The sequence below is a fragment of the Marmota monax genome, unplaced genomic scaffold (assembly GCF_021218885.2).
Source record: "Marmota monax isolate L192 unplaced genomic scaffold, Marmota_monax_Labrador192_F-V1.1 WCK01_AAM20220418_F8-fsc00008, whole genome shotgun sequence".
Taxonomy (NCBI): domain Eukaryota; kingdom Metazoa; phylum Chordata; class Mammalia; order Rodentia; family Sciuridae; genus Marmota; species Marmota monax.
The window spans coordinates 15,815,847-15,840,418 of NW_026694432.1; the positions used below are offsets into that span (position 1 = coordinate 15,815,847).

A 24,572-nucleotide genomic window follows, 5' to 3' on the forward strand; every position below is an offset into this window, starting at 1 on the left:
ATTAAAATATTTGAGTAGTTTGTAACTACAGCAGCCTCTAACCTATTCTGACCAAATATAGACATTAATTGTTTTAATCATCTAGCATCAAACTTGCTTCCTACTTAAGGATACCCACCCATCCCTATATAGGACTCTTTGGTATTGCCAAATCCAATGGTCACTTCTCTATTCTTATCTTTTCTTGACTTCTCAGCAGCATTTGTCACAATTGACCACTCCCTCCTGGAAACAATTTATCTTAGCATCTGTGACATCATCCTTGCTTGGTTTTCCACTTAGGTCACTGGCCCCTGATTTTCAGGTTTTTTTTTTCTTCTTCTTCTTTTCTTGTTGTTACCTCAAAAGTTTGGAGATCTGGGGACCTGGTTTTAAATACTGTCCTTGAAAAAGACAGCTAGATATGTTCTAGTATTCATTATGCCTTGTGTGTGCGCACGTGCTCCTGCTGAGGCTCAAACCCAGGCTGCGCTAGGCAAGCACTTAACCACAGAGTTCTACTTCCAGCTCTTATTCTACATTGTTTATTAATAACAGAGCACTAGCCCAGCATAGTGGCACAAACCTGTAATCCCAAAAACTTGGGAGGCTGAGGCAGAAGGATAGCAAATCAGAGGTTATTTTCAGCAACTGGTGAGACCCTAGCAACTTAGCAAAACCCTGTCTCAAAATAAAACATAAGGGATGAGTTTGTAGCTCAGTGGTAGAGCACTTACCCCACACATGTGAAGCACTTGGTTTGGTCCTCAGCGCCCCATAAAAATAAATTAATTAATTAAAGTTATGGTGTTTATATACAACTAAAATTTTTAAAAGCCCATAAATATAAATAATTAAATACAATAAAATATGAAAAGTGTTGGGGAGGTAGTTCAGTGATAGAGCATCCCTGGGTTTCATCCTCAGTGTCAAAGAAAGAAAGAAACAAACAAAAGAACACAGCACTATTTTTAGCTGGACACATTGTACCCAATTTTAAAAGCCCCTACATTTTCCAGTCCCCTGGCAGCTAAGCATGGCCGTGTAATTATGTTTTGGCCAATGAGATTTAAGCAAAAATGTGCAGGATTTGCTAGGCAGTCTTCTTAAAAGGAAAAAGACACACCTGTCTGCTCATTTTCCTTCCCTCTGTTTGGGATGTGGACCATAATGAGGTTATCTTAAAATTGTTCACCAAATGATCAGGATGGCTAAGCAACCTTCGACTGGCTAACTCTGGACTTATTTTTCATAAAAAGAGAAAGGAATTTCTATAAGTCATTTTTTTTCTTCTGTTATTTGCAACTAAATCTAATCCTGATGCATTTTTATCACGGTTGACATTGTTTTCCATTAGGAAGCCTAAGGGTCCCGTCAGAGGAGTTGGGGTAGGCACTTCCACACAAGAAATTGTTGGACCTCCTTCCACAAATGGCAAAGTAACCAAGCTATCAGGAAGACAGAAAGGTAGGTAGGTCAAGGAATATAGTTTATCAGTTCACAGACAGCACTGAAAGCTAGATTAAGAAATTCTGACTTTATTCGGCAGATCCCTTGCAGATAGTGGACCCTGTCTATCTTATCTAGTAATGTCTTGCACTTTGTACATGCTCAATGAATGCATACATTCTCTGGTAATTAATGCTGCTTGCTTAATATAGAGTATCAACAGAAATGTTGGAAGGTGGACCAGTTGGGACTCACCATCTCATCAACCTCTGTCTATTTTTTACAGATGAGTTAAGTGGAGTCTCATTTTAGTGGGAGGGGCAATCAGGCTATCTGTAAGTAACGGCAGGCAGCCAAGTCCCCCTTGGGGTGATGGGGGTACGGGTGATGGAACTCGGGGTGGAGGCGCGGAACAGCAGTTAGCTGGTCTCACCCCGAACCTCTACAATATGGCTGCGCTGGAACCACCTGACCTGCAGGAGGCGGGGCTCTGCCCGGGTCCCGCGGTCCCGCCCGCTCGGCCCCGCCCAGCGCCCCTCGCCAGGGCTACGCGGGTTGTGAGGTGTCGGAGACAGGCGCCTGCGCAGTGTGTCGCGGCGCGCGGGGCGGAGGCTTTATAACCACTTCGTAGCCGCTGCTCGGTTTCTATCTCCGGGAGGGCGGCCGAGGCGGCGGCGGCGGCCGGGGCGCCGGCTGGGGGGCCCTGAGGCGGGAGCTGTGGCGGCGCTGGGCGCCCCTGGCTCCTCGACCTCTGTGGGCCATGGGCTCCGAGAAGGACTCCGAATCGCCGCGCTCCACATCCCTACACGCGGCTGCGCCCGACCCCAAGTGCCGCAGCGGCGGCCGGCGCCGGCGCCTCACCTTCCATAGCGTCTTCTCCGCCTCGGCCCGCGGCCGCCGCGCCCGGGCCAAACCGCAGGCCGAGCCGCCGCCCCCGGCTGCGCCGCCGCCCGCCCCGGCCCCAGCCGCGGCCCAGGCCCCGCCGCCCGAGGCGTTGCCCGCCGAGCCGGTCGCCGAGGCCGAGGAGGCCGCCGCGGCCGCGGGGGCCGGACTCAACGATGAAGAGGCGGCGGAGGGCGGCGGCCCGGGCGCGGAGGAGGTGGAGTGCCCACTGTGTCTAGTGCGGCTGCCGCCGGAGCGGGCCCCGCGCCTACTCAGCTGCCCGCACCGCTCGTGCCGGGACTGCCTCCGCCACTACCTGCGCCTGGAGATCAGCGAGAGCCGGGTGCCCATCAGCTGCCCTGAGTGCAGTGAGCGACTCAACCCGCACGACATCCGCCTGCTGCTCGCCGACCCACCGCTCATGCACAAGTACGAGGAGTTCATGCTGCGCCGATACCTGGCCTCGGACCCGGACTGCCGCTGGTGCCCGGCCCCAGACTGCGGGTGAGCGCGGGGGCGTGGCCGCCAGGGGCACTGGACTGCAGCTGAGGGGCGTGGCGGGGGCTGCGGGGCCTCGCGTGTGGCCAGCAGAGAGGGGCTGTCCTGAGAGTGTATCCCTAAGCGAGGAGGAGGGTAGGGGTGACCAGCGGGAGGGAAAGAAGGGAGGCGAGTGCGGCGGGGTGGTAACCGGTAACTAACCATCTGACAAGCCCCGACAAGTGTGTTGAAGGCACCCAGCGCCCCACCCCTGCCCAGGGGCTTGAGGTGCGGACTAAGCTGTCGGCCAGGGGAAGGGAACTGTCCATTAAGTCAGCAGACAGGAGGGTTTAATTGGGGGCGGGGGCAGGTGAAGGCCCCTCTGCAGAAGTGGGGATATCTTTTGGTGAGAAGGGAGGGGATATTTGGCAAAGGAGGCAGTGAGAATGTCATTCTGCAGGGGCAGCGCTTTGGAGGGGTGTGTCCATTTGGCTAGGGGCACGCTTAGCAGCATTGCAGGAGAAGGCATGTTTTTCCTGACAATCGCTGTTGAAAGTTGGAATGAAGGTGATAGGAATGGCACTTAGGGCAGAGGACAGTTCACTAGCAGAGCTCTGGGAGCACCTTGGCACTGTGTGTTCTGTGCCAAGCTTTTGGGAGGCACCCTGTGGTTCTTACCCTGCTGCCGTGGGTGGGGTGAGGGGTGGACAAACCCTTTCTTTGTCCAGAGTGTCAATGGGGCACTGAGTGGAAGAATACCCAGAGATTGATAAGGTAGAAAAAAATGTTTGCCAACCGATTTGATCTTGAGATCGTGATGACAGTCTTCAATGCACTAAGAATGCTTGATTTCAAAGGTCAGTGAGTTAAAATGTTTATATTTGCAGAGCTGAAATACCACTAGATTTCCCTGTCTGAAGCATTCAGTGGAGATTCTCCATCCCACACCCCTTCTTTAAAAAAAAAAAATCTGATTATTATTTTTCAGTTCATCTCATGAACGTTAGCATTCAGCCAAGAGGGGCTCATCTAAGGGGTTGGGAGGCAGACTTCCTTTACCTGCTCTGGACCTTGGACAGATAATTTTATTCTCCTGTGTTATGTTTGGAGGCAAAAGGATTCTAGGGTGCAGGGCATAAATGTAATGCTAGTAAAAAGCTGTGTGATCCTTTGCTTCAAAGCACTTAAGGGCTTTTAATTGTAGTCTCTGTATATAAGCTGTTTGAGATTTTCATGATGCTGCCATTTGTTTCCTTTCAAAAGGAGCCGTTTTTGAGTGTCTAGGAGAATTAAAATAGTTAACTTCTATTTTTTATTCTGCCAAACTTATTTATTTTGTTTAAGTTTTTTTTTAGTTTAGTTGGACACAATACCTTTATTTATTTTTATGTGGTGCCAAGGATCGAACCCAGGGCCTTGCACATGGTAGGCTGGTGCTGAGCCACAACCCTAGCCCCTGCCAAACTTCTTTAGAAGTGGGTGTGTTATTTAACCTCACCAAGATGGAGTTGCCAAATTACTTTGAAGTGTGTGGTCAAAGGTACCCTGTTTATGATAAATCACTTTCACTTTTGGTTAATAAGTATCAGGAAGGATTTTGTAGGCTCTTTAAGATGCTGTAGGTCTTGCCTCAGCATCTTAGCAAGACCCTGTCTCAAAACAAAAAGGGCTGGGGATGTGGCTTAGTGGTAAGCACCCCTGGGTTCAATCACCCCTGCCGACAAAACTAAACAAAAGGGTCTGCTTATGGTCTGGTGGTCTTACTGGCCCTATGAAGTTAATTATTCTCCCCCTAGTACTAGGGATTGAATGTAGGCCCTTGCACATGCTAGGTAAGTACTCTACCACTGAACCATATGTCCAGCCGTTATTTTTATTTTATTTTTTTAATATTTCTTTTTTAGAAGTAGTTGGACACAATACCTTTATTTATTTACTTATTTTTATGTGGTGCTGAGGATTGAACCCAGGGCCTTGAATGTGCTAGACAGGCACTCTACCACTGAGCCACAATCCCAGCCCCAATTTTTTTATTTTATTTTGAGACAGGGTCTCACTAAGTTGCCCAGGCTGGCTTAGAACTTGCAATCCTTCTTCCTCAGCCTGGCAAGCAGCTGGGATTACAGATATGAACCATTGCACCCAGCTCTTGTGAGTTTAATTTATAAAGTATTAAAGTTTTGCAGATACTGTTGATCTATTTTCTGAACCCAAAGAATATTAAGAGAATACTATATGGCTAATTTTGGAATAGTATATTAACTCCTTTTTAAAAAAAATGTGAGTTTCCTTGAATTTAAGAAATGTGGCACCCCTGGTCGTCTTTCTGGAAAATATGTCAAAGCATAATTAAAGAAAGGGAAGAATCAAACCTCCTATGACTAGTTTCAATCCAGCCCCATTTTACATTTTTTATTTCTCTGAAGTCAATTTCTGTCTTTGCTTATATCAATAAAATTGGATAGAAATTAATTTGAAAACTTGGTGGCAACTCTAAACCACTACTGATTGAAAGGTATTAAAGCATTGTTAAAGGTCTTTGTGTGTGTGTGTGTGTGTGTGTGTGTGTGTGTTGTGGGGATTGAACCCAGGGTCTTGTGCTCTTCTGTTGCGCTACAACTACAGTCCTAGGGTTTTTCTTTTCATATCTCCACTCCCTGCCCCCCCCCCACATACCTCTCTACACACACACACACATCTATCTATCTATCTATCTGTCTGTCTATCTTCCCTTTTCTTTCCAAATACTGAGGATTGAACTCAGGACACTTTACTACTGAGCTACATCCCTAATCCTTTTTATTTTTTTTTTATTGAGACAGGCTTTCACTAAGATAATCACTAAGTTACCAAGATTGCAAGTTCTAAGCCAGCCTGGGCAACTTAGTGAGATCCTGTCTCAAAATAAAATTGAAAAATTGGGGCTGGGATTGTGGCCTCAAACTTGTTATCCTTCTGCCTAAGCCTCCCCAGTCATTGGGAGTCAGTGTGCCACTGTGCCTAGGCCATTTCTTAATTTAGCCAAGAATTGGGTTGACAGCACCCAGGTTTTTTAAATTAGCAAAAACAATTATAGCAATCATATATTTATTTTTTTTCTATGTATCTGTTCACTTAAAGGTAAAGGAAAACAAGCAAGCTGGCATCTGAGGACCTACATGACTGGCATACATAATTTGATCCTTACAACATTGTGAGATGGATTTGTTACAGTTTTACAGATGAGGAAACTGATGTTTAAAGAAATTGATTGATTTGTTCAGGGTTATATAACTAATAGTGGTGAACTAGGCTTGGAATGCTTGTCTTAACGCCAATGAAGGTCACTCAACTTCTGTTCTAACTACTTTTTGCACTTAGCCTCTGTTATAAAAAAGCATTGGCTTGTAAGCCTAACTCCCATTTTTGGGAATATTATTTGGACATTTTCCTTAAGGACAACATTGAGAGAGCCAGGTATTGTAGAATCTAGTTTCTTTTCTAATTCCTGTTAACAATCACTTACTTTTTCTCTTATCTGAAATAGGCCTAATTCTTTCCTTGTAGTTGAGAGTCTTAGATACTATGTTTGCAAAGAATTTTGAGATATTCAGCTAAAGGTGGTTATAAAAACAGGGATTAAGTATAAAATTCTGTCACCTCCCAAAGGAGTGTCCAGATTTCCTTAGGGATATGGCCGCAGTTTTACTACCCATGGGTTTTTGTTTTGTTTTGTGGTATTAGGGATTTAACTTAGGAGTGCTCTACCACTGAACTACACCCCCAGTCCTTTTTAATTTTTATTTTGAAATAGGGTCTCACTAAATTGCATAGGCTGGCCTTGAATTTACAATCCTGACTCAGCCTCCCAAATTGCTGGGATTACAGGGGTGCATCCAGCTGCTGCCTATTTTTAATGCCAGGAAGAAAATAGCTTCTATGTTCTTACTGGATATTGTGGATCTTGGTTGTTGGGGTATTTTTTAAACTTTTTTTTAAGATATGTATTTTTTTAGTTGTAGGTGGGACATATATCTTTATTTTATTTTATGTGGTGCTGAGGATTGAAGTCAGTGCCTCACATGTGCCAGGCGAGCACTCTACCAGTGAGCCACAGCCACAGCCCCTCCGTTTTTGTTTTTTAAGTCAAACTGTTTTATTCTTCTGGGCCTGGGGAAAATCATGGATAATACTAGAAAAGAAGCCCTAAGCTCCAGTTATCTCTTCCCATACCTGACCATGTTTGTAACACACTGATCAAGTTCTTTCCAGCAAAATTTATCAAATCCTCACTTGGGTTTAATATATGAGTGTGCTTACACATGGGAACATGTATATATACTTCTCAGGGTGGGGGAACATGTGAGTGAATTTACCAAGTTCTGATCATTAGTTTTATTATGATTACTCCTTATAGAACACTATATATTAAGAGATTTCATTATTTTATAAAATATTTGTAGAACAGAAAAAGAATTTGCATAGTCTTTAATCATTTGAATACAATATTTTATTCATAAGTAAGGGAACATTCATATTGTTATTTGATATACTAAGTACTATATTAACAAGTGTATCAAATAACAATATGAATGTTCCCTTACTTATGAATAAAATATTGTATTCAGATTACTAAGTTACTGAAGCTGGCTTTGAACTTGTTATCCTCCTGCCTCAGCCTGAGCTGCTGGAATTACAGGTGTGCAACACAATATATTTTCACAGGCTTGGTGACACAAGTTGTGAGCCTTGGCAATTTAGCAAAATTTTAAAAAGGCAAGAGATAAAGCTTGGGAGAGCTTCCCTGATTTTGATCCCCAGTGCTACAAACATAAACAAACTTTCAAATGAGATAAAATTAGCTCAAAATACAAATAACTGACATTTATGGTTATTTATAGCATAGTATTTAAGTATAATCTTATTTACATATAATTTCATTTTAGTCTCATACAAGTAGATGGTGATAAATGGATTTTGTAAAGGAGAAACCATCTCAAAGAAGAATTTGTAATCCCAGCAACTCTAGAGGTTGAGGCCAGGGGACATACATTCAAAGCCAGCCTCAGCAACTTTGTGAGGCCCTGAGCAACTTAATGAGACCCTGTCTCAAAATAAAAAGGGCTGGGGATATGACTCAGTGGTTAAGCACTCCTGGGTTCAATCCCTGGTACTAAAAAAACATAAATATAAATGTGGGATCTAATGTTTTGTAGCTAATAAGTGGTGCAGTTGCTCTATTATCCTTTTGAATCTCTGCCTATGCGTGTCTTTTCAAAAATCCCCAAATAATGAAACTTTTATGTTTTCCTCTCAGATGCTCCATTGCCAATTTTTTTTTATGTTCAGAACATTTTTTAAATTAATTAATTAATTTTAATTAGGTATATATGACAGCAGAATGCATTTTGATTCATTGCAGCACAACTTTTCATTTCTCTGGTTGTACACGATGTAGTGTGGCATCATATGTGCATTCATACATGTAATGATGTCCTGTTACTCAGCATTAAAAGAGAATAAAATTATGGCATTTGCAGATAAATGATCAGAGTTGGATAATATCATGCTAAATTAAGTAAGCCAAGCCCCCAAAAACCAAAGGCCAAATGTTCTCTCTGATAAGTGGATGCTGATACATGGGGGGTGGGGTGGGGGAGGGAATGGAGGAACTTCGGGCAAAGGCGAGACGGGAGGAATGGGGGCAGGAAAGATGATGAAATGAGATGGACATCATTACTCCACTGCCAATTTTAAATCCTTTCAGAATCTCTGGGAGACAAGGGTGAGCAAAGAGGTAATAAAATATCCTGGTATACAAGGGCAGAACTTTTATACAGTTAAATAGGAAATAAGGTTGTCCTGACCTAAATTCTTTATGCAGGTCCCCCACTCCAGCCTCTCATTGTTGCCTCTGTATCTTGCAGAGTTCCACCTCCCACCTCACACTAGGAGATAGTATCAGTATTGGTCTTCCCAGACAACTGGATAGGACCATTCCCATAAACAGGAAGCTTCTGTTCATTCCCAGCACATTTATGAGGGAAGAACAAGTTCCCTGAGTGAGACAAATTTCACAGTCAATAAAGGAGAATATTAGCCATGCACAGTGGTATGCGTCTGTAATCCCAGTGGCTCAGGAGGCTGGGACAATTTAGCAAAACCCTGTCTCAAAATAAAATGTGGATCATTAGGGAGCATGTTTTTATTTTTTCTGTTGCACCTTTAAGATTAACTATTTGCTGTTTTCCCTGTTTGCAGTTTTTGAGACTTCTTTAATAGTTATCACTCTGGCCTGCCTTGAGTGAGTGTCTATATTTATCAGTACATCTTGTGCTCTCAGAGTAGATTAAGAATTGCTTCCTCTAGGGGCTGTGCTTGTGGCACAATGAGAGAGCACTTGCCTAGCATGTGTGAGGCATTGGGTTCAATCCTCAGCACCACATAAAAATAAATAAATAAAGGTATTGTGTCCATATGTAACTTTAAAAAAAATACTTCCTCTAGAATATTTCTACTGTTTCTACAACTTCCATGTACAAACCCTTTCATTTAGGTCCTAAAAACGTGAGATCAATAGGTGAATCTTGATGAGAAAGGTACAGAGTATGAAAGCATACCTGGTTCATAAATAAGGAACTGAGATAGGAAGTGGGAAAGAATAGGATAGGTAATCATTCAGCAGACACTTTTGAAAATGATGCAGTGTTTGTTGAACACTAGTTGAAGACAGGGTATAACAGAAAGGACTTAGACGTAGTCCTCTTGATAAGAAGGTTGACCTAGTAGAGAAGACAGGATGATTGATAGATAAGAAATTTTAAACATAATGTGATAAGTACTAAGGAAAATACAAGTATTCTTAGATGAAAGAATAATAGGTTTTGCATGATAACATCAAAAAAAGATCTCATGGAGAAGATGGCATTTGATGTGGGCCTTCAAGAATATGAGTAGAAATTCATTCAAGATGAGGATAGAGGAAAAAAAGCCTCTTAAGCCTGAGTGTTAGGAGCAAATGCATGGAGATATAAAATGCCAAGATACCATCCTAAGTCCGGAGTTGTATTGGTTAGCCTCTGGAGGCATATTGTAGGGAGCATGATCTGGGAAGTGACTAAATATCAATCTGAAAATGTAGACTGGATTCAAGTTGATCAATGTATTTAAGCCATGTAAATAGGTTTAGGGTTGAAGGATTTTTTTTTCCTTTCTCTCTCCCTCTCCCTGTCGGTATTTCTCTCCCTCCCCCCTTCCTTCTCTCTCTATTATTGTTGGAAAGGCAAGATAATTACAATATAATGTATATAATGTGTTATGATTGTGCACTGGCACAAAATAGGCAACCAGCTGCCTGAAGAGGTTAGGTAGATTTTACAGAGAATATGACATTTGAGCTGATTTTTAAATGGGTAAGTATTTACCAGGGCAAGAAGAAAGGAAGAGATTTCTAGGCAAAAGAAAGAATATGCAAAGGCCAAGAAGGTGTAGGACAAAGAATGCTATGTTTTTCTTCTCTCTTTCTGTTTCTAGCTCTTCTCTCTCTCTTTTTTTTTTTTTTTCTTTTTTTTTGGTGTGGCACTGGGGATTGAACTGGAATTGAAGGATTGAACCCAAGGGCATGCTACCACTGAGCTACACCTCTAACCCTTTCTAAAATTTGAATTTTGAGGGAAGGAAGTTACCAAATTGCCCAGACTAGCCTGAAACTTATGATTTTCTTTCCTCAGCCTCTTAGTACCTGGGATTGCAGGTGTATACCATCATGCCCAGCTTGTGCTGTTCTCATGCCATACTTTTCAGGGCAAGATTGCAAATACAGTTTTAGAATATGTTCAGCTACACTTGAAGGTGGGAATTATCTCCCTGTACCTTGATTTGAGGGATGGAAGCTAAGGTTTGGAGATTTTAAGTAGCTTAGTGTCATGTATAATGAATCAGAGCCCAGACCAGGCACCCCAAAACAAGAATATCAAGTCTCATGCCATGAGTAATTCTGTGTCATAATAATAGATTGGGGAGTTTGGGGTTATTTTACTTCATTAGAACCAAATTACACACCTAAAATTGGTTTTTCATGTTTGCTGTGTTAGTCCACGTCTTCTCCCTAGTATGCCTCATTGCTGTGCCTTGAAAAATTGAGGAAATCAAGGATTTTCCACTCACAGGCAAAAGGATGCCAAGTCTGTCAAAATTAAGAAAAACAAGGATAATGTGAAGTTTAAGGTTCAAAGCAGCAGATACCTTTATACCTTGGTCATCATAGACAAAGGAAGCCAGAGAAAACTGAAGCAGTCCCTGCCCCCCAGGTTTAATAGTGAAGGAACTGAAATGAACCAGACATACTGATTTGAACTGTGTTTAATTTTTTTTAATAAAAAAAGGAATCTTATTTGGAGGTGTAGTTTAGTGGTAGAGTGTGTGATTAATATACAGGAGGCCCTGAGTTCAGTCCCTAGCACCAAAAACAAACAGAATTTTAATAAGTATTTTCTCCTCCTCTGCAAAATGGTATCGGATTATGAAGTGTTTAAGTGTTCCTGATTGGTAGTCAATTTAATGTGTATCTTCAGAACTTGGCTTATTACTCTTCTGAGGTCATCTACTGCTTTTCCCATTTAACACAAAATAGCAAGCAAGTCACTTTCTTTAGGAGGTATATTGTTTATCTTTAGTAGCTATTTTGCAGCTAGGTGGGGTAAATTTGCTCAGAGCTCCCACAGGATATGAATCATTTGCATTCACACATTGACCTATTCTCACTTTGTTCTTTCTGAGAAAAGTTTTAATGCAGCCTGTATCATATGACATAGGAGATACTGGTCATTTATAGTTTTAGTGTCATTTGCAGGATCTATGATGAACCATAGAACTTGAGTTGGTATTTTGAACATCTAATGTACATTCAAATAAATGAGAAAACTGGAATAAATCCAAGAAAACCTTATTAGCCATTCACATAAGTTATTTGAGGGCGGGCTGGGGATGTGGCTCAAGCGGTAGCGCGCTCGCCTGGCATGCGTGCGGCCCGGGTTCGACCCTCAGCACCACATACTAACAAAGATGTTGTGTCTGCCGGAAAAATAAAATAAATAAATATTAAAAAAAAAAGTTATTTGAGGGCTTTGGAAATTGGGAAGAGGATGAAATAGGGGACAACAAAGCACAGATGGCAACAGCTAAGCATGCAATTATTTATCTGTTTGAAAACTGTGTGGTAAACTTTTGCAGCTTTCCATTTGTTTCTCTAAATTACTTTTTTAAAGAAAAGTCTCTGATTGTTAGGGTAGTCTGAAAATTTAGTTGACATATTTAGAATTAATCAGAAAGGCTAGTAGTTGTAAATATAGTGGATTATTTATGGGAGACTAATTCTTGGCAAATGAGCATGGATTACATGAAACGAATGATGCTAGTGCTGATAATTTCTGAATTACATTTTTAAGCATATATGTCAAAAGAGAGGAGGGAAGATATGGCCTTATGTTATATTAATTATAATAGAGGTGGTAGTATTCTTGGCTTTTGGAAGCTATCAAGAAAGAAAACATTAAAAGGTATAGAATGGAATTGAAAAAAAAAAGAAAGGTGTAAGATAAAATGAGCTTTCAGTAGAACTTCACCATCTAGGGCCATTGTCTCTCAAGCTGTTGTCAGACCAACTCCATTGTAAAACTTAAAATGAAAAAGTATACTTGCTTTAGTTTTTGCTGTAGTTCTTTATTTTGTAAGTATTGTCTTTTCTTGTAAACAAACTCTAATCTCTCTAAATATAATAAACCATGGAAAGGAAATTGTTTTGTACTCTTTATTTATGAAACTGGGTGGCAAACCACTACTGAAGCATTTTAAACTATGTTTAAACAAAGGCTAGGAATTCAAGCTAAATATGATATATACCCCCATTTTTTTCAGAAAATTATTTTTGGAATATCAAGAAATCTACTTTCTCATATGGGATTAGTTATATAGTTGGTCAGGCTCATGTATGCGTGTTTTCTTTGCATCTTATGTGGCTGTGGGGTGGTGGCAAACAATGTTAGCCCTGATGAATAATGTCTGTCTTGTTAGATCAATTTTAATCTTACTGATATCTTCCTGTTTCCTTACCAGTTATGCTGTTATTGCCTATGGCTGTGCCAGCTGCCCAAAGCTAACCTGTGAGAGGGAAGGCTGCCAGACTGAGTTCTGCTACCACTGCAAGCAGATATGGCATCCAAATCAGACCTGCGATATGGCCCGGCAGCAGAGGGCACAGACTTTGAGAGTTCGGACCAAGCATACTTCAGGTCTCAGTTATGGGCAAGAATCTGGACCAGGTATAAGTTGGCATTATCTCATTGTCTCTTTATTTGATACCTCATAAAGTGAGCCCAAATCTTGAAAAGTTATCTTACTAATATAAAACTCAAGGATTCCTTGGAATCTGAGAACAGAAACTATTATTTGACTATACTTTTTTTTGTGTGTGTGTGTGTGTGCGTGTGTGTGTGATGCTGGGGATTGAACCCAGGGCCTTATGCATGCGAGGCAAGCACTCTACCAACTGAGCTAGATCCCCATCCCTGATTATACTTTTTTTGGCGGTGCTGGGGATCAAACCCATGGCCTCAAGCGTGTTTGGTAAGTACTCTACCTATCCCTAAGCTCCATCTCCAGCACACACACCCCCACACACACCTTTTTTATTTTGAGCTTGGATCTCCAGGGCTGATTTTGAACTCTCATGCTTACATCATGTTAGCTTCCGAAGTTGCTGGGACTACATATGCACCCTACCATGCCTGGCATGGTATGATAGTATAATGGTTATACTTTCATTACTATGTTTGATATGTACCTTTTCTTCTGACCATTTATAGGTTATCCTAGGCACATAAAATTGAAATACAACAAAATTAAAATTGTATGTGTTTATGTGTGTATGCAGGTTGAACCCAGGACCTCATATCTGCTAGGCAAGTGCTGAATCATGAACTACTTCCCAAGCCCTTTTTAATTGTTTTAATTTTTAAAAAATATTTATTTTTTTGTTTTAGGTGGACACAATATCTTTATTTTTATGTGGTGCTGAGGATAGAACCCAGTGCTTCATGCATGCCAGGGCAGCGCGCTACCACTTGAGCCACATCCCCAGCCCCTTAATTTTTTTTATTTTGAAGCAGGGTCTCACTAAATTGCCCAAGCTGGCACCTAACTTGTGATCTTCCTGCTTCAGCCTCCCCAATAACTGGAATTAGAGCACCAGGCCCAGCCACAAAATTGAATTCTTAAGCCTCTACCTTCTTAGTGATATGTCTCACATTGGAGAACAGTTAGGTACTTTTTCTAGGGTTCTGCCTCATTCTTCATTTCATTGTGAGCAGAAAGACACTTAATTAGTGTTAAACCTGTACTTGTTTGCTTTCTAGCTTCAAGCATATCACTGCTTTTAGATAAAGATTTAAGGAAAGGAAATGATACTAATATGAATTAATCATTAATCTTAAAAGGAGGAAGATTTTAAATCTCCAGAACCTTTAAAAAAAATGTCACATTCAGTTCCAACCTTGACAAGTCAGAATAAACCTATTTTAAAATGTCAGTGGATTATGTCTCCCAAATGATGTCATTTGGGAGAGGCTAATAAGAAAGATTTTGCCATTCATTTTTCTGGCATAGCACAATCTCCTGAATTGTCATATTTATAGGACAGCTCCTAACTTGCTGTAAATATTACCAGGTGTATGTTATATAGCATATCCAATTATTTTTAGATTTTGAACTTGAAAGTATCACAGGAAGAAACTATGGGTTATGTTGACCACAAATCTCAATAATACTTGTTGAATCTGAAAAATTAGTTTTCTGAACTAACAGTTATCCAAATTTAAAGTCAATTTTAGACTACTGACTATTTTTGAAATAGGATTCTGCTTTTAAATCCATCAGCCTATTGGCAAGTGGAAATTCCGTTTTACTTGGAACCATTGTTCTTTCTCTAGGGAAGTCTCCTTGTTCAGACTGTGACTCAAGTTCTATATAAGATGCCAATTACTGGGATAGGCAGCTCAGTATGAAACAGAATTCATTTTCTGAAAATTCCTGAGGTCTAGACATAGCCAACCTTCCAGTAAAGTGTGTTGCACAATCTGGAATCCTCAGTCAGGAGTTCTTGACTGCCCCTTCATTTCTATGTGCACTATTAGGAATGATGAAGTCAACTAGGTTTAACAGTGGGTATTTTTCTACCCATCCTTCCTTCCTACTCCCACTCCAGCAGATGACATCAAGCCATGCCCACGATGCAGTGCTTACATTATCAAGATGAATGATGGAAGCTGTAATCACATGACCTGTGCAGTGTGTGGCTGTGAATTCTGCTGGCTTTGTATGAAAGAGATCTCAGACTTGCATTACCTCAGGTGAGATGGGAAATATGTCCATTGCTTTTGTAGTCTTATTCCCTTACTTATTTAGAGAAAAGGATGTCAAAGAGACATAGTTGTCTTCTCACTACAGAGTGAGGAATCTGTAAAAAGTATCTCTGATCATATTTTTCTCCAGTTCAGCAACCTCTGGGCAACCTTCTAATCATGTCTTACCCCTCTAACAGCTTTCCATAGCCTGGCCCTAATCTACTCCTCTAGTTATGCTATATCCCAGATAATCTGGGTTTGTTGTTCCTTGTGTCTCTTCTGGGAATCCTGTCCCTATACTTGTTGTTTTCTTTGCCTGACATGCTTTCCAACCACATCAGCCTCCCAGTATTCCCCTTTTGTCTCAGTTTGCTTATTCATTCTTTAAGAGCCACTTAAATGCCATTTCATTGATCATACCTTCCCATTTTCTGCCTCATTCTTTGTTTGTGGTAATGGGGATTGAACCCAGGGCCTCATGCATACTAGATAAGCACTCTACCACTGAGCAACTTCCCCAGCCCTTTTTATTTATTCATTTATTTTTATTTTGAGACAGGGTCTCACTAAGTTGCCCAGGCTGGCCTTGAACTTGTGACCCTTCTGCCTCAGCCTCCTCAGTAATTGGGTTCTGCCTCTTTCTTCATGACTTTCCTTTATCACTTTCAGTATATTTTCACTACTTTGCACTTCATGGACATGTCTAATCTTACTAAACTATGATCTCTTTACAGCTTCTTGCATATAATGAGTTCCCAAAGCATTGAGTGAATCTTAAAATAATTGTCCTAGAGGAGCTAATATTTACAGACTTCATTGTGTAGATGAAAATACCTAATTTTCAATTTAGTGAACATTTGAATTCTTGCTCTGTAGCAGTCACTGGGGACACAGGTGATTAAGACATGATTTCTACTTTCACAATTGCTTATTATATCAAGAAGAAAAGGTACCACAAAGGGAATGAAGAAGAAGGACCAGGTATAGAAGGACTGAGCATAAAAGTCAGCCAAAGTTATCAAACTGACATTAACGATGAACATGGTTTATAGTATCTATTAGGCGTGGTAGGATACGTGCTAAGAAACTACACAAAATGTTAATTAACTACAGAACACAATGCATTTGGGTGAGTTATCAAATGCACAGGCTATGCAGGATCCCAAGTAGTGTCAAGAAGCTGGATCAGTTATATAAATAAATAATTAATTAAATTTTTTAAAAAAGAAGAAGAAGCTGGATCAGTGAAGATGGGTCTGGGAAGAGAGAGTTCAACAGAGAGAAGAAAAGGCCTTTTGTTTCTGGAGTTCTGCCTTTACAAAGTAAATGAATTAATAAATAATTGAAAGAGCTCACAGCTCTACTAGTCTAGCCATGTCCTCTTTCTCTCTCTTGTATAATATATTGGTTTCCTGAATTCTCCTTTAACTAAATCACTCCTATTGAAAAGAAAGCTATTGTTCTTATCAAGCCTTCTTGATAAGAAGCTGTGTTTGTGATATTGACATTAACTCCATGTTTCTTCTGTAGCCCCTCTGGCTGTACATTCTGGGGCAAGAAGCCATGGAGTCGGAAGAAGAAAATTCTTTGGCAACTGGGCACATTAATTGGTGCTCCAGTGGGGATTTCTCTCATTGCTGGTATTGCCATTCCTGCCATGGTCATTGGCATTCCTGTTTACGTTGGAAGGAAGGTAAGACATGCTGGGTTCTGTGCCTGTTCCAGCTTTAGTTTTGTTGGCAAAGGTTTGAGAGAAATGGAAAGGAGCTTATATTTCAGAGCTGCCTGGAAACCAGCTGGTTCTTAGATAAAAATAACTTTAATTTCTTAAATGGATTTTTATAAACCCCCATGGGATCTCAAAGTTCTTATTAACATCCTGGCTTGGCTTGTCTCAGAGACTTAAAGGTGAATTGCTTACTTTATTCCCCTGAGTTATTTTGTCTCCTCTTGGATTAACTTTTTCTATATTAGTTTATATTTTCCAACTCTTAAATTAGGTTAAAATTTGAGAAAGATTTTTGGGGGTAAAGGGTATATTTTAATATAGATAACTTGTAAATGAATATTCACTTATTCTTTTTTCCCCCTGGCAAAATATTGGTGTCCTAACCTGCTGGCCTGAATTTTCTCTTTTATAGATTCACAGCAGGTATGAGGGAAGGAAAACCTCCAAACACAAGAGGAATTTAGCCATCACAGGAGGAGTGACTTTGTCGGTCATTGCATCCCCAGTGATTGCAGCAGTTAGTGTTGGTAAGCTAATCAGGTCCACAACTCCTCTGTTAGCTATACTGTTTACCACTAAGGAGATGAGTTATACCTACTGCCCTTTTTATTTTTTTTTCTTGAGACACGGTCTTGCTCAATTGCTGGCCTTGAACTTGCAATCCTCCTGCCTCAGCCTTCCCATTCGCTGGGATTATAGGCACCTGCTACCACGCCCACTCCTCTGTTAGCTTTCCGACCTCAGCAGTTTAGTCAGCTGGCCAAACATTTTATCCTGGAGACACCACATTTTATGACAAACCTGCATTCATAGTTAACTCTATTAGGCAATGTTGTTATGATTATTTTTCAGCTACACTAAACTATCAGAATGTGTCTTAAGTTAGTGCCTAGAATTCAGTGTGGCATACAGAAAAGTTGAATTAAAGAATATTATTTTAAACCTAGTTTTTCACCTTTCATCTTCTTCTTCCTTCACTTGTCATGAGATTCACAAAGTAAATCAGTTTTATTTTTGACTAATGTCTCACAATATTTTTGGAGATATTTAGAAAAATAATCTATAACTAATATTTCATGAGTTATAATAATTAAAGCTCTACATATTCTTAACACAAATTTATAGACTAGGACAGATATAAAGGGCCACAGAACTGGTAGCCATAAGATACAATATAAATGCTGTTCAGCTGAAAGTCAAAGGAGAGCACAGCCTCAGAAATTCAATGAAAATGCTGCTCTTCCATTAGGCAGGAAGCCTGATGTGGTTAGTAGAGGAAGGATATGAAGTCAAAAGACTATTCTACGTATGGAAGCAGCTGTCATGCGGTGTAAGGAACTCTGAACTTCGTTAGAAGCAGAAATGGATTCTATTTTTTAATAGAACAGTTCTACTAATTGTTCTCTAACTCCAAGTATGCTGGTGGTAAAGCATAATTCTGAGTGCTTCACACACATTGTTTCATTTAATCCTACAGCCTCAGAAAAGCACCACCATTGTGACAGAAAGGTGCAGTAATTTTGCCAAAGTCACTTTGCAGATGTATGAATCAAGGCAGTCTTACTTCAGATCCTGTGCTCTTAATAATTAAACCATTCTACTTTACAGAGCAGTGTGACTTTGTAATTTACACTGCTGGGATACCCTAAACCCTAGTAGTCACTTATTTAATGTTTGATTCTTGGGTTAGCCCTTAAACAGTGAATAGGAGGGAAATGAAAGTAATATATATTTACTCTGCTAGACACTGCACATATGTTCTCTTCTCCCTGAGAGGACAGATCCACAGTAAGATAGCCAGTGAATTGGAGTCGAGATTGTAATCCAGACCTTTTTATTCTCTTTTGGTGGTACTGGGGCTTGAACCCAGTAGCACTCTACCAATGAGCTATATCCCTAGTTCTTTTTTTTTGAGACAGGGTCTTGTTTGATGGCTGACCTTGAACTTGGATATTCCTGCCTCAACCTCCAGAGTAACAGAGATTGCAGGCAATACACCACCATACCCAGCTAATCCAGACCTTTCTGTTTGCAAGTCTGGTCATCATTCCATTATACCAGGCATCCACTTTGGGACTGTGCACTCTTTCTTTGGCCCTTTATAAGTGGTTTGTCCATGTCAAGACTGGGAGAGGGAATTTAGGACAGTTGCAGCCTGATGGCCTGCTGACATGTTTTCATTTCTTCCCCTAGGTTTTGGTGTCCCCATTATGCTAGCATATGTCTATGGGGTTGTGCCCATTTCTCTCTGTCGTGGCGGTGGCTGTGGAGTTAGCACAGCCAATGGAAAGGGAGTAAAAATTGAGTTTGATGAAGATGATGGTCCAATTACAGGTAAAGGAAAGATTTTTATTTTCATTTAAATTTATGGGACATAATATAAAAATCAATAAAATTCAGCACATTCTACAGAGATTGTCATTGGATTACTTTGGATAATGAGGTTTGTAGGGGGTAATGTATTTTTAGCTTTTCATTTCTTTGTTCCAGAATTATTAGGTTAATTCCTCTGGTGCTTGCCTCTGTGTGGCAGGTACAAACTAGTAGGATTCTAAGTAACTCCAAGTATGCTGGTGGTTGAGTGATTATAATAAAGCCTTGTGTCTGCATAGTACTTTACAATTTTCAGAGGACTTTACATAGTTATTATCTTCCTTTTTACAACAGCTCTCTGAAGAAGAAGGGCAGGGGCTATTATTATCCCCTTTTAAATGGGAACATATTTAAGCTTTTACTTCAGTATCTGTTAAGAGTTTTTGCAGAGCTGGGACTAAGCAAGTTTCTGACTTCTTGAACATTGTTCCCACTTCACCATCTTAACTAACCTGGGGCACAGAGTTCACCAATGGTAAATTCAGTCTTTCTATTGAAATCCACACTGATCTAAACATATTTTGAAATCTTCAGTTTAATTAAGGCAGCTACAGAGTTGTGGAAATAATTTTGGACTTAGAATTGTAGTTTGGTGTGACTGTGATCTTGGATAAGTTATTTAGTTTTAAATTCTAATTTCTTCAACTAAAGTCAGAGCTGTCGATGCCTGACTATTGGGGGGATTAAATATGAACATATGTTAAAATAGATGATGTACAATGGCTGCACATAGTAGCTTTTCATTAACTGAATACCTTAGTACTTTTCTACATAAAATCCTCCACTCTGAAAAGTCATGTTAGGAATATGCCTATTAGACTGTTTTGATGCTTTGCGGTCCTGAACTGAGATGTTTTGTTCCACCCACAGTGGCAGATGCCTGGCGAGCCCTCAAGAATCCCAGCATTGGGGAAAGCAGCATCGAAGGCCTGACTAGTGTGTTGAGCACCAGTGGAAGCCCTACAGATGGACTCAGTGTTATGCAAGGCCCTTACAGTGAAACAGCAAGCTTTGCAGCCCTCTCAGGGGGCACGCTGAGTGGTGGCATTCTCTCCAGTGGCAAAGGAAAGTACAGCAGGTAAGCAAATAGATAATTTCTAACAGTTAGAATTATAAGAAGTGATACATTAAGCCATTTCTCTGTACTATGCATCTTTCATATATCATGTCACTTTGATTTAATTGTCAGTGGTATTTTTTTCAACTTTTAGCAAACTTCAGAGTTCTTTATGCTGCACAGTAGCTGCTTCCATATTCAGAATATTCTCCCTCTACTAACCACATTGGGCTTCCTGCTTAATGGAAGAACGGGCATTTTCATTGAATTCCTGAGGTTGTGCTCTCCCTTGGCTCATTTTACTGGCTTTTGGTTGAATGGCATTTATGTTGTACCATGTACAACATAAACTGGTACTAAGACCCTTATATCTGTCCTATCTATGAATTTGTGTTGAGAATGCGTAAAGCTTTATGACTTTTAAAAAGATTGTGACTTGCTTGATCATTTCACATTCAGATAACCCAGAATATATACAGAGGCACTTTACAGATATTAGATAAGAAGCAGTTTATTGATTCTCTGAAGAGTGGCCTGGGGAGGAGCACAGGTAGAGCACAGCAGGGTAAGGAGGTAGGGAAGCTAATCGCTTTCAGATGTCTGAAAGCTTTCAGCTGGGGAAGGGATTAGACTTCTGTGACTCACGCCAAGAGGAAGATTAAAATGACTAGGCAGAAGCTAGAGGGAAACTAATTTGAATGCAATGCATAGAATATAGGAGGAAAGCTGTATAAAAACCCAAAGAAGGAAAGGACTACCTTTGCAGATACTATGCTACTTATTTCTAAAGTGTTTAAAGTGGGACCAAAGGGCCTGTTGGCTATTAAAAGGATTCAAGCAACAGATGGCAGGTAGGTCAATCACCTGGGAACCTCTTAAAAATAGATTTTAGGGCCCATTTCCACGAATAATAACTAAAGTCTCCTGGAATGAGACCTAGGGATGGACTGAGTTTAAAAACAAACTTCCAAGTTGATTTTAGCATAGCCACTAAGTAAGTAAATGGCCGTTGAGAAAGCTACTGCCCACAGAGAGCGAGCCTGTGGCAGAGCTGAAGCTGGAACCCATGTCTCTGACGAGTGCACTTCCCTTGCACTCTCCTCATTTTGCCAGACCGCTTCACATCCTTGAAGGGTATTTGAGGCGGAGCAGCAGAGCCAAGGTGCAGGTGGTAGGGTGGAAGCTGCTGCTGATCCCGCTGTGTCTTGTGACTATGGTGTCTCTTGTTAGGGGATCCTGCCCCCAAATGCTGGAACATTCACTGCTGTACTCTTAAAGCCAGCTCCCCTATAAATGAGCAGACACATGTAATTGGAGAGTGACTTGCTGAAACTGCAGCTTAGCCAGTCCAGCTGTTCCAGTTCTGTGAAAGCCTTTCTTTTATAGGAAGTGAATGAGTCAGATGGGTTTGACGGTGAAACCCTTTATGAGGAAATACTCAAGAGTGCAACAAAATGGTATTTGAGCCAAGAAGGCAAATAGTTATGGGTTCCTATCTCTGAGACATCATTGGGAAAATGCTGCTGTATCAGAAGGGAGGAGGTTGGCTCCTGTGTGTCCTTCAGTGTTATAACCCAGGGGTGATTTGATTGCTAAGTGTTTTGAGGCCCAAAGGGTAAAGTGTGAGTGAGATGTGGTCTCTTCTTTTATGAAACTCCCAGAGGAGTGAGAGAGAGAGAGAGAGAGAGAAATTGATAAGTAGGTAGTTGCTGTGGGAGCACTTAGTTGGAAGTGACTGGTTTTCTGGGAGAAAATTGGGAAATGGAATTTCCTTTATTAAGGACCAAATATGTTTGTTGCAGAGGAAAGGAAACTTCCAGAGAGAGAGAATAGCAGGTGCAGAGTTATGGAGGTATATAAATCTGAACTCAAAGTGATTATGATTTTGAGCCTCTAGTGAGATGGGACTGGCTTCCTGACAGATCAGGAAGACCATAAATGCCTGTTCAGCAGGAGGCAGCCAGGAGTTAAGGAATTTTAGAGAGATCAGGTCTTCATCCACTGGCACTGGTCTTGAGGTTGTCTGACTTGGACTTAGGTGCTCCTGGAGAGAGAGCCCAGGGGTAAATCCCCAAGCAGGAGATGTTGGGGGTGTGAAAGTAGTAGTAGTGGGGATAGAAAGGAGGGGACGATATTTAAGAGGGAAAATGGGCGGGCACATATTTGATCTATTTGACAATTTGGAGATGATCAGACAGTTTGCAAGAGAATAATGGAAGAGATATGTGCCAGGAAGTAGACTGTCTCAGAATACCCAGGTCTCGTATTAACTTGAACGTCCCCTCTTTACACAGGTTAGAAGTCCAAGCCGATGTCCAAAAGGAAATTTTCCCCAAAGACACAGCCAGTCTTGGTGCAATTAGTGACAACGCAAGCACTCGTGCTATGGCCGGTTCCATAATCAGTTCCTACAACCCACAGGACAGGTATGTGAACAGTCAGATGCCCAGGAGAGGTTGCATTTTTTTTGCCCAGTACTAGGTCTTCCGAGAAGTGCAACGCCTCATGTTAGGGTTCTTATGTACCATCTAGTGGGATGTAGAGTATGCCCTGTGAATTCATTGACCAAGTTCTTGGTCCTAGGGTGTTGGCATCTCTTGATTCTTCTTGTTGGGGCTTGATGTTTAAAGATTCCTTCTCTCATTTCCCTCCTCCTCCCCTCCCCTTGGCTACTGAAACTGTGTAATTACTCACATGGAACTGAAAGAGCTAGACTGGTGTTCATTGATGTCTGTGAATCTAAGGTTTCTGCTCACCTTTTGCTTGATGTGGTTCCCATATGCTTTCATTTTGAGTAGTGTATCTGGCTTGGTGTGATTGCAGTACTCCTTACTGTTGGGATTCTGGCTTCTTCTAATTACAGCACAGTAGCAAAGAGTTATAAATCTTTCACATTCATGTTTTGAGAAAGATAATGTGAAGCTCTGACCCTTAGTAGAATTTTGGAAGCTTTTTCAGATGTTTAAAAGAGTGTTTGTCTGTGTAGCAAAAAGTAAGCTCAAGTCCACTGTTTACTCATCCTTTTAAACTTCCTAATCCTAAATCCACAAACTGCTTTTATCAACAGGTATAGCATGACCCATGCATGACTCAGCACAGTGGATTTTGTCTCCACAGAGAATGCAACAATATGGAAATCCAAGTGGATATTGAGGCCAAACCAAGCCAGTATCAGCTGGTGAGTGGAAGCAGCACAGAGGATTCACTCCATGTCCATGCTCAGATGGCAGAAAATGAAGAAGAAGGTGGTGGTGGTGGTGGTGGTGGTGGTGGTGGTGGTGGTGACGGTGGCGGTGACAGTGGCGGTGGTGGCATTGAAGAGGATCCCCCCTGCAAACACCAAAGCTGTGAACAGAAAGACTGCCTGGCCAGTAAAGCTTGGGACATCAGCCTGGCCCAGCCAGAGAGCATCCGCAGTGATCTGGAGAGCTCTGACACACAGTCAGATGACGTGCCAGACATCACCTCAGATGAGTGCGGCTCTCCCCGCTCCCATACTGCAGCCTGCCCCTCAACCCCCAGAGCCCAAGGTGCACCAAGCCCAAGTGCCCATATGAACCTCTGTGCCCCAGCCGAGGGACAGACTGTCTTGAAGCCAGAAGGTGCAGAAGCCAGAGTATGAAGTGAAATGAATGCTCCTGTTCTGAGAAGCACACTTGTTGTAACTGCATCTTTTGGATTTTTTTGGTGGGGGGGTTGGGGGGGATTTATGTATTTTATTTCAAAGATTTTCTGGTCAGGTTTTCCCCAGGGAAATTCTGAGAAATTTGCAATTTCTTACCAGATAATACATGAAAATTTTGCCCTTAGTACCCCTCCCTTCCCCCTCTTTTTTAGTTTTAATTTATTGGTTAAACTGATGTTGGCAATCCGTGAGGTGTGTCAAAGAGTGTACATATGTATGTGTGTATATTGTATGTATGCTAACGTATTACTGAAGGACACATTTTAATAAAGATTTCTGTGGTAATTCAACTCATCTCATTTTCCTTGGCTTGGCTAGTCCTACAGAGCCAAGTGTTTGATTGAAACAAAACACTGCATCTTTGACAATCTCTAGACCTGAGTTTTTCTTACCCCAGGGAAGGATTCTATTCAAATCCAACTACAATGGAGTCAAGTATAAACCACTGTCTCTTTAAGGGTGACAGGGAGCAAAGCCAGGCTCAGTTTGGACTGTATAGTCAGACTGAAGAGTTATTTAGCTGAGTTAGCTGGACAGGAAAGCCATAGTTAGAATGAACTTTGT

At 41.2% G+C, this 24,572-nt stretch overlaps 1 protein-coding gene and 1 pseudogene across 3 annotated transcripts; both read left to right on the top strand.

Moving 5' to 3' along the window:
* The first annotated feature begins 2,066 nt into the window (after window positions 1-2,066).
* Rnf19b (ring finger protein 19B) lies at window positions 2,067-24,298 on the top strand. Of its 3 annotated transcripts, none has more exons than XM_046468436.2 (9): window positions 2,067-2,814; window positions 12,880-13,085; window positions 15,026-15,170; window positions 16,695-16,857; window positions 17,306-17,420; window positions 19,087-19,227; window positions 20,137-20,344; window positions 22,618-22,749; window positions 23,441-24,298. In XM_046468436.2, exons 1-9 carry the CDS (start codon window positions 2,189-2,191, stop codon window positions 23,943-23,945), a joined length of 2,241 nt encoding a protein of 746 aa, XP_046324392.1. In that variant the 5' UTR covers window positions 2,067-2,188; the 3' UTR covers window positions 23,946-24,298. The 3 variants fall into 3 exon arrangements, with proteins under 3 accessions (XP_046324392.1, XP_046324393.1, XP_046324394.1); XM_046468437.2 differs by having other exon boundaries at window positions 15,029-15,170; XM_046468438.2 differs by having other exon boundaries at window positions 2,068-2,814; window positions 15,029-15,170; window positions 23,391-23,578.
* Window positions 3,605-12,865, top strand: LOC124075305 (large ribosomal subunit protein eL38-like; annotated as a pseudogene).
* Window positions 24,299-24,572: the final 274 nt, after the last annotated feature.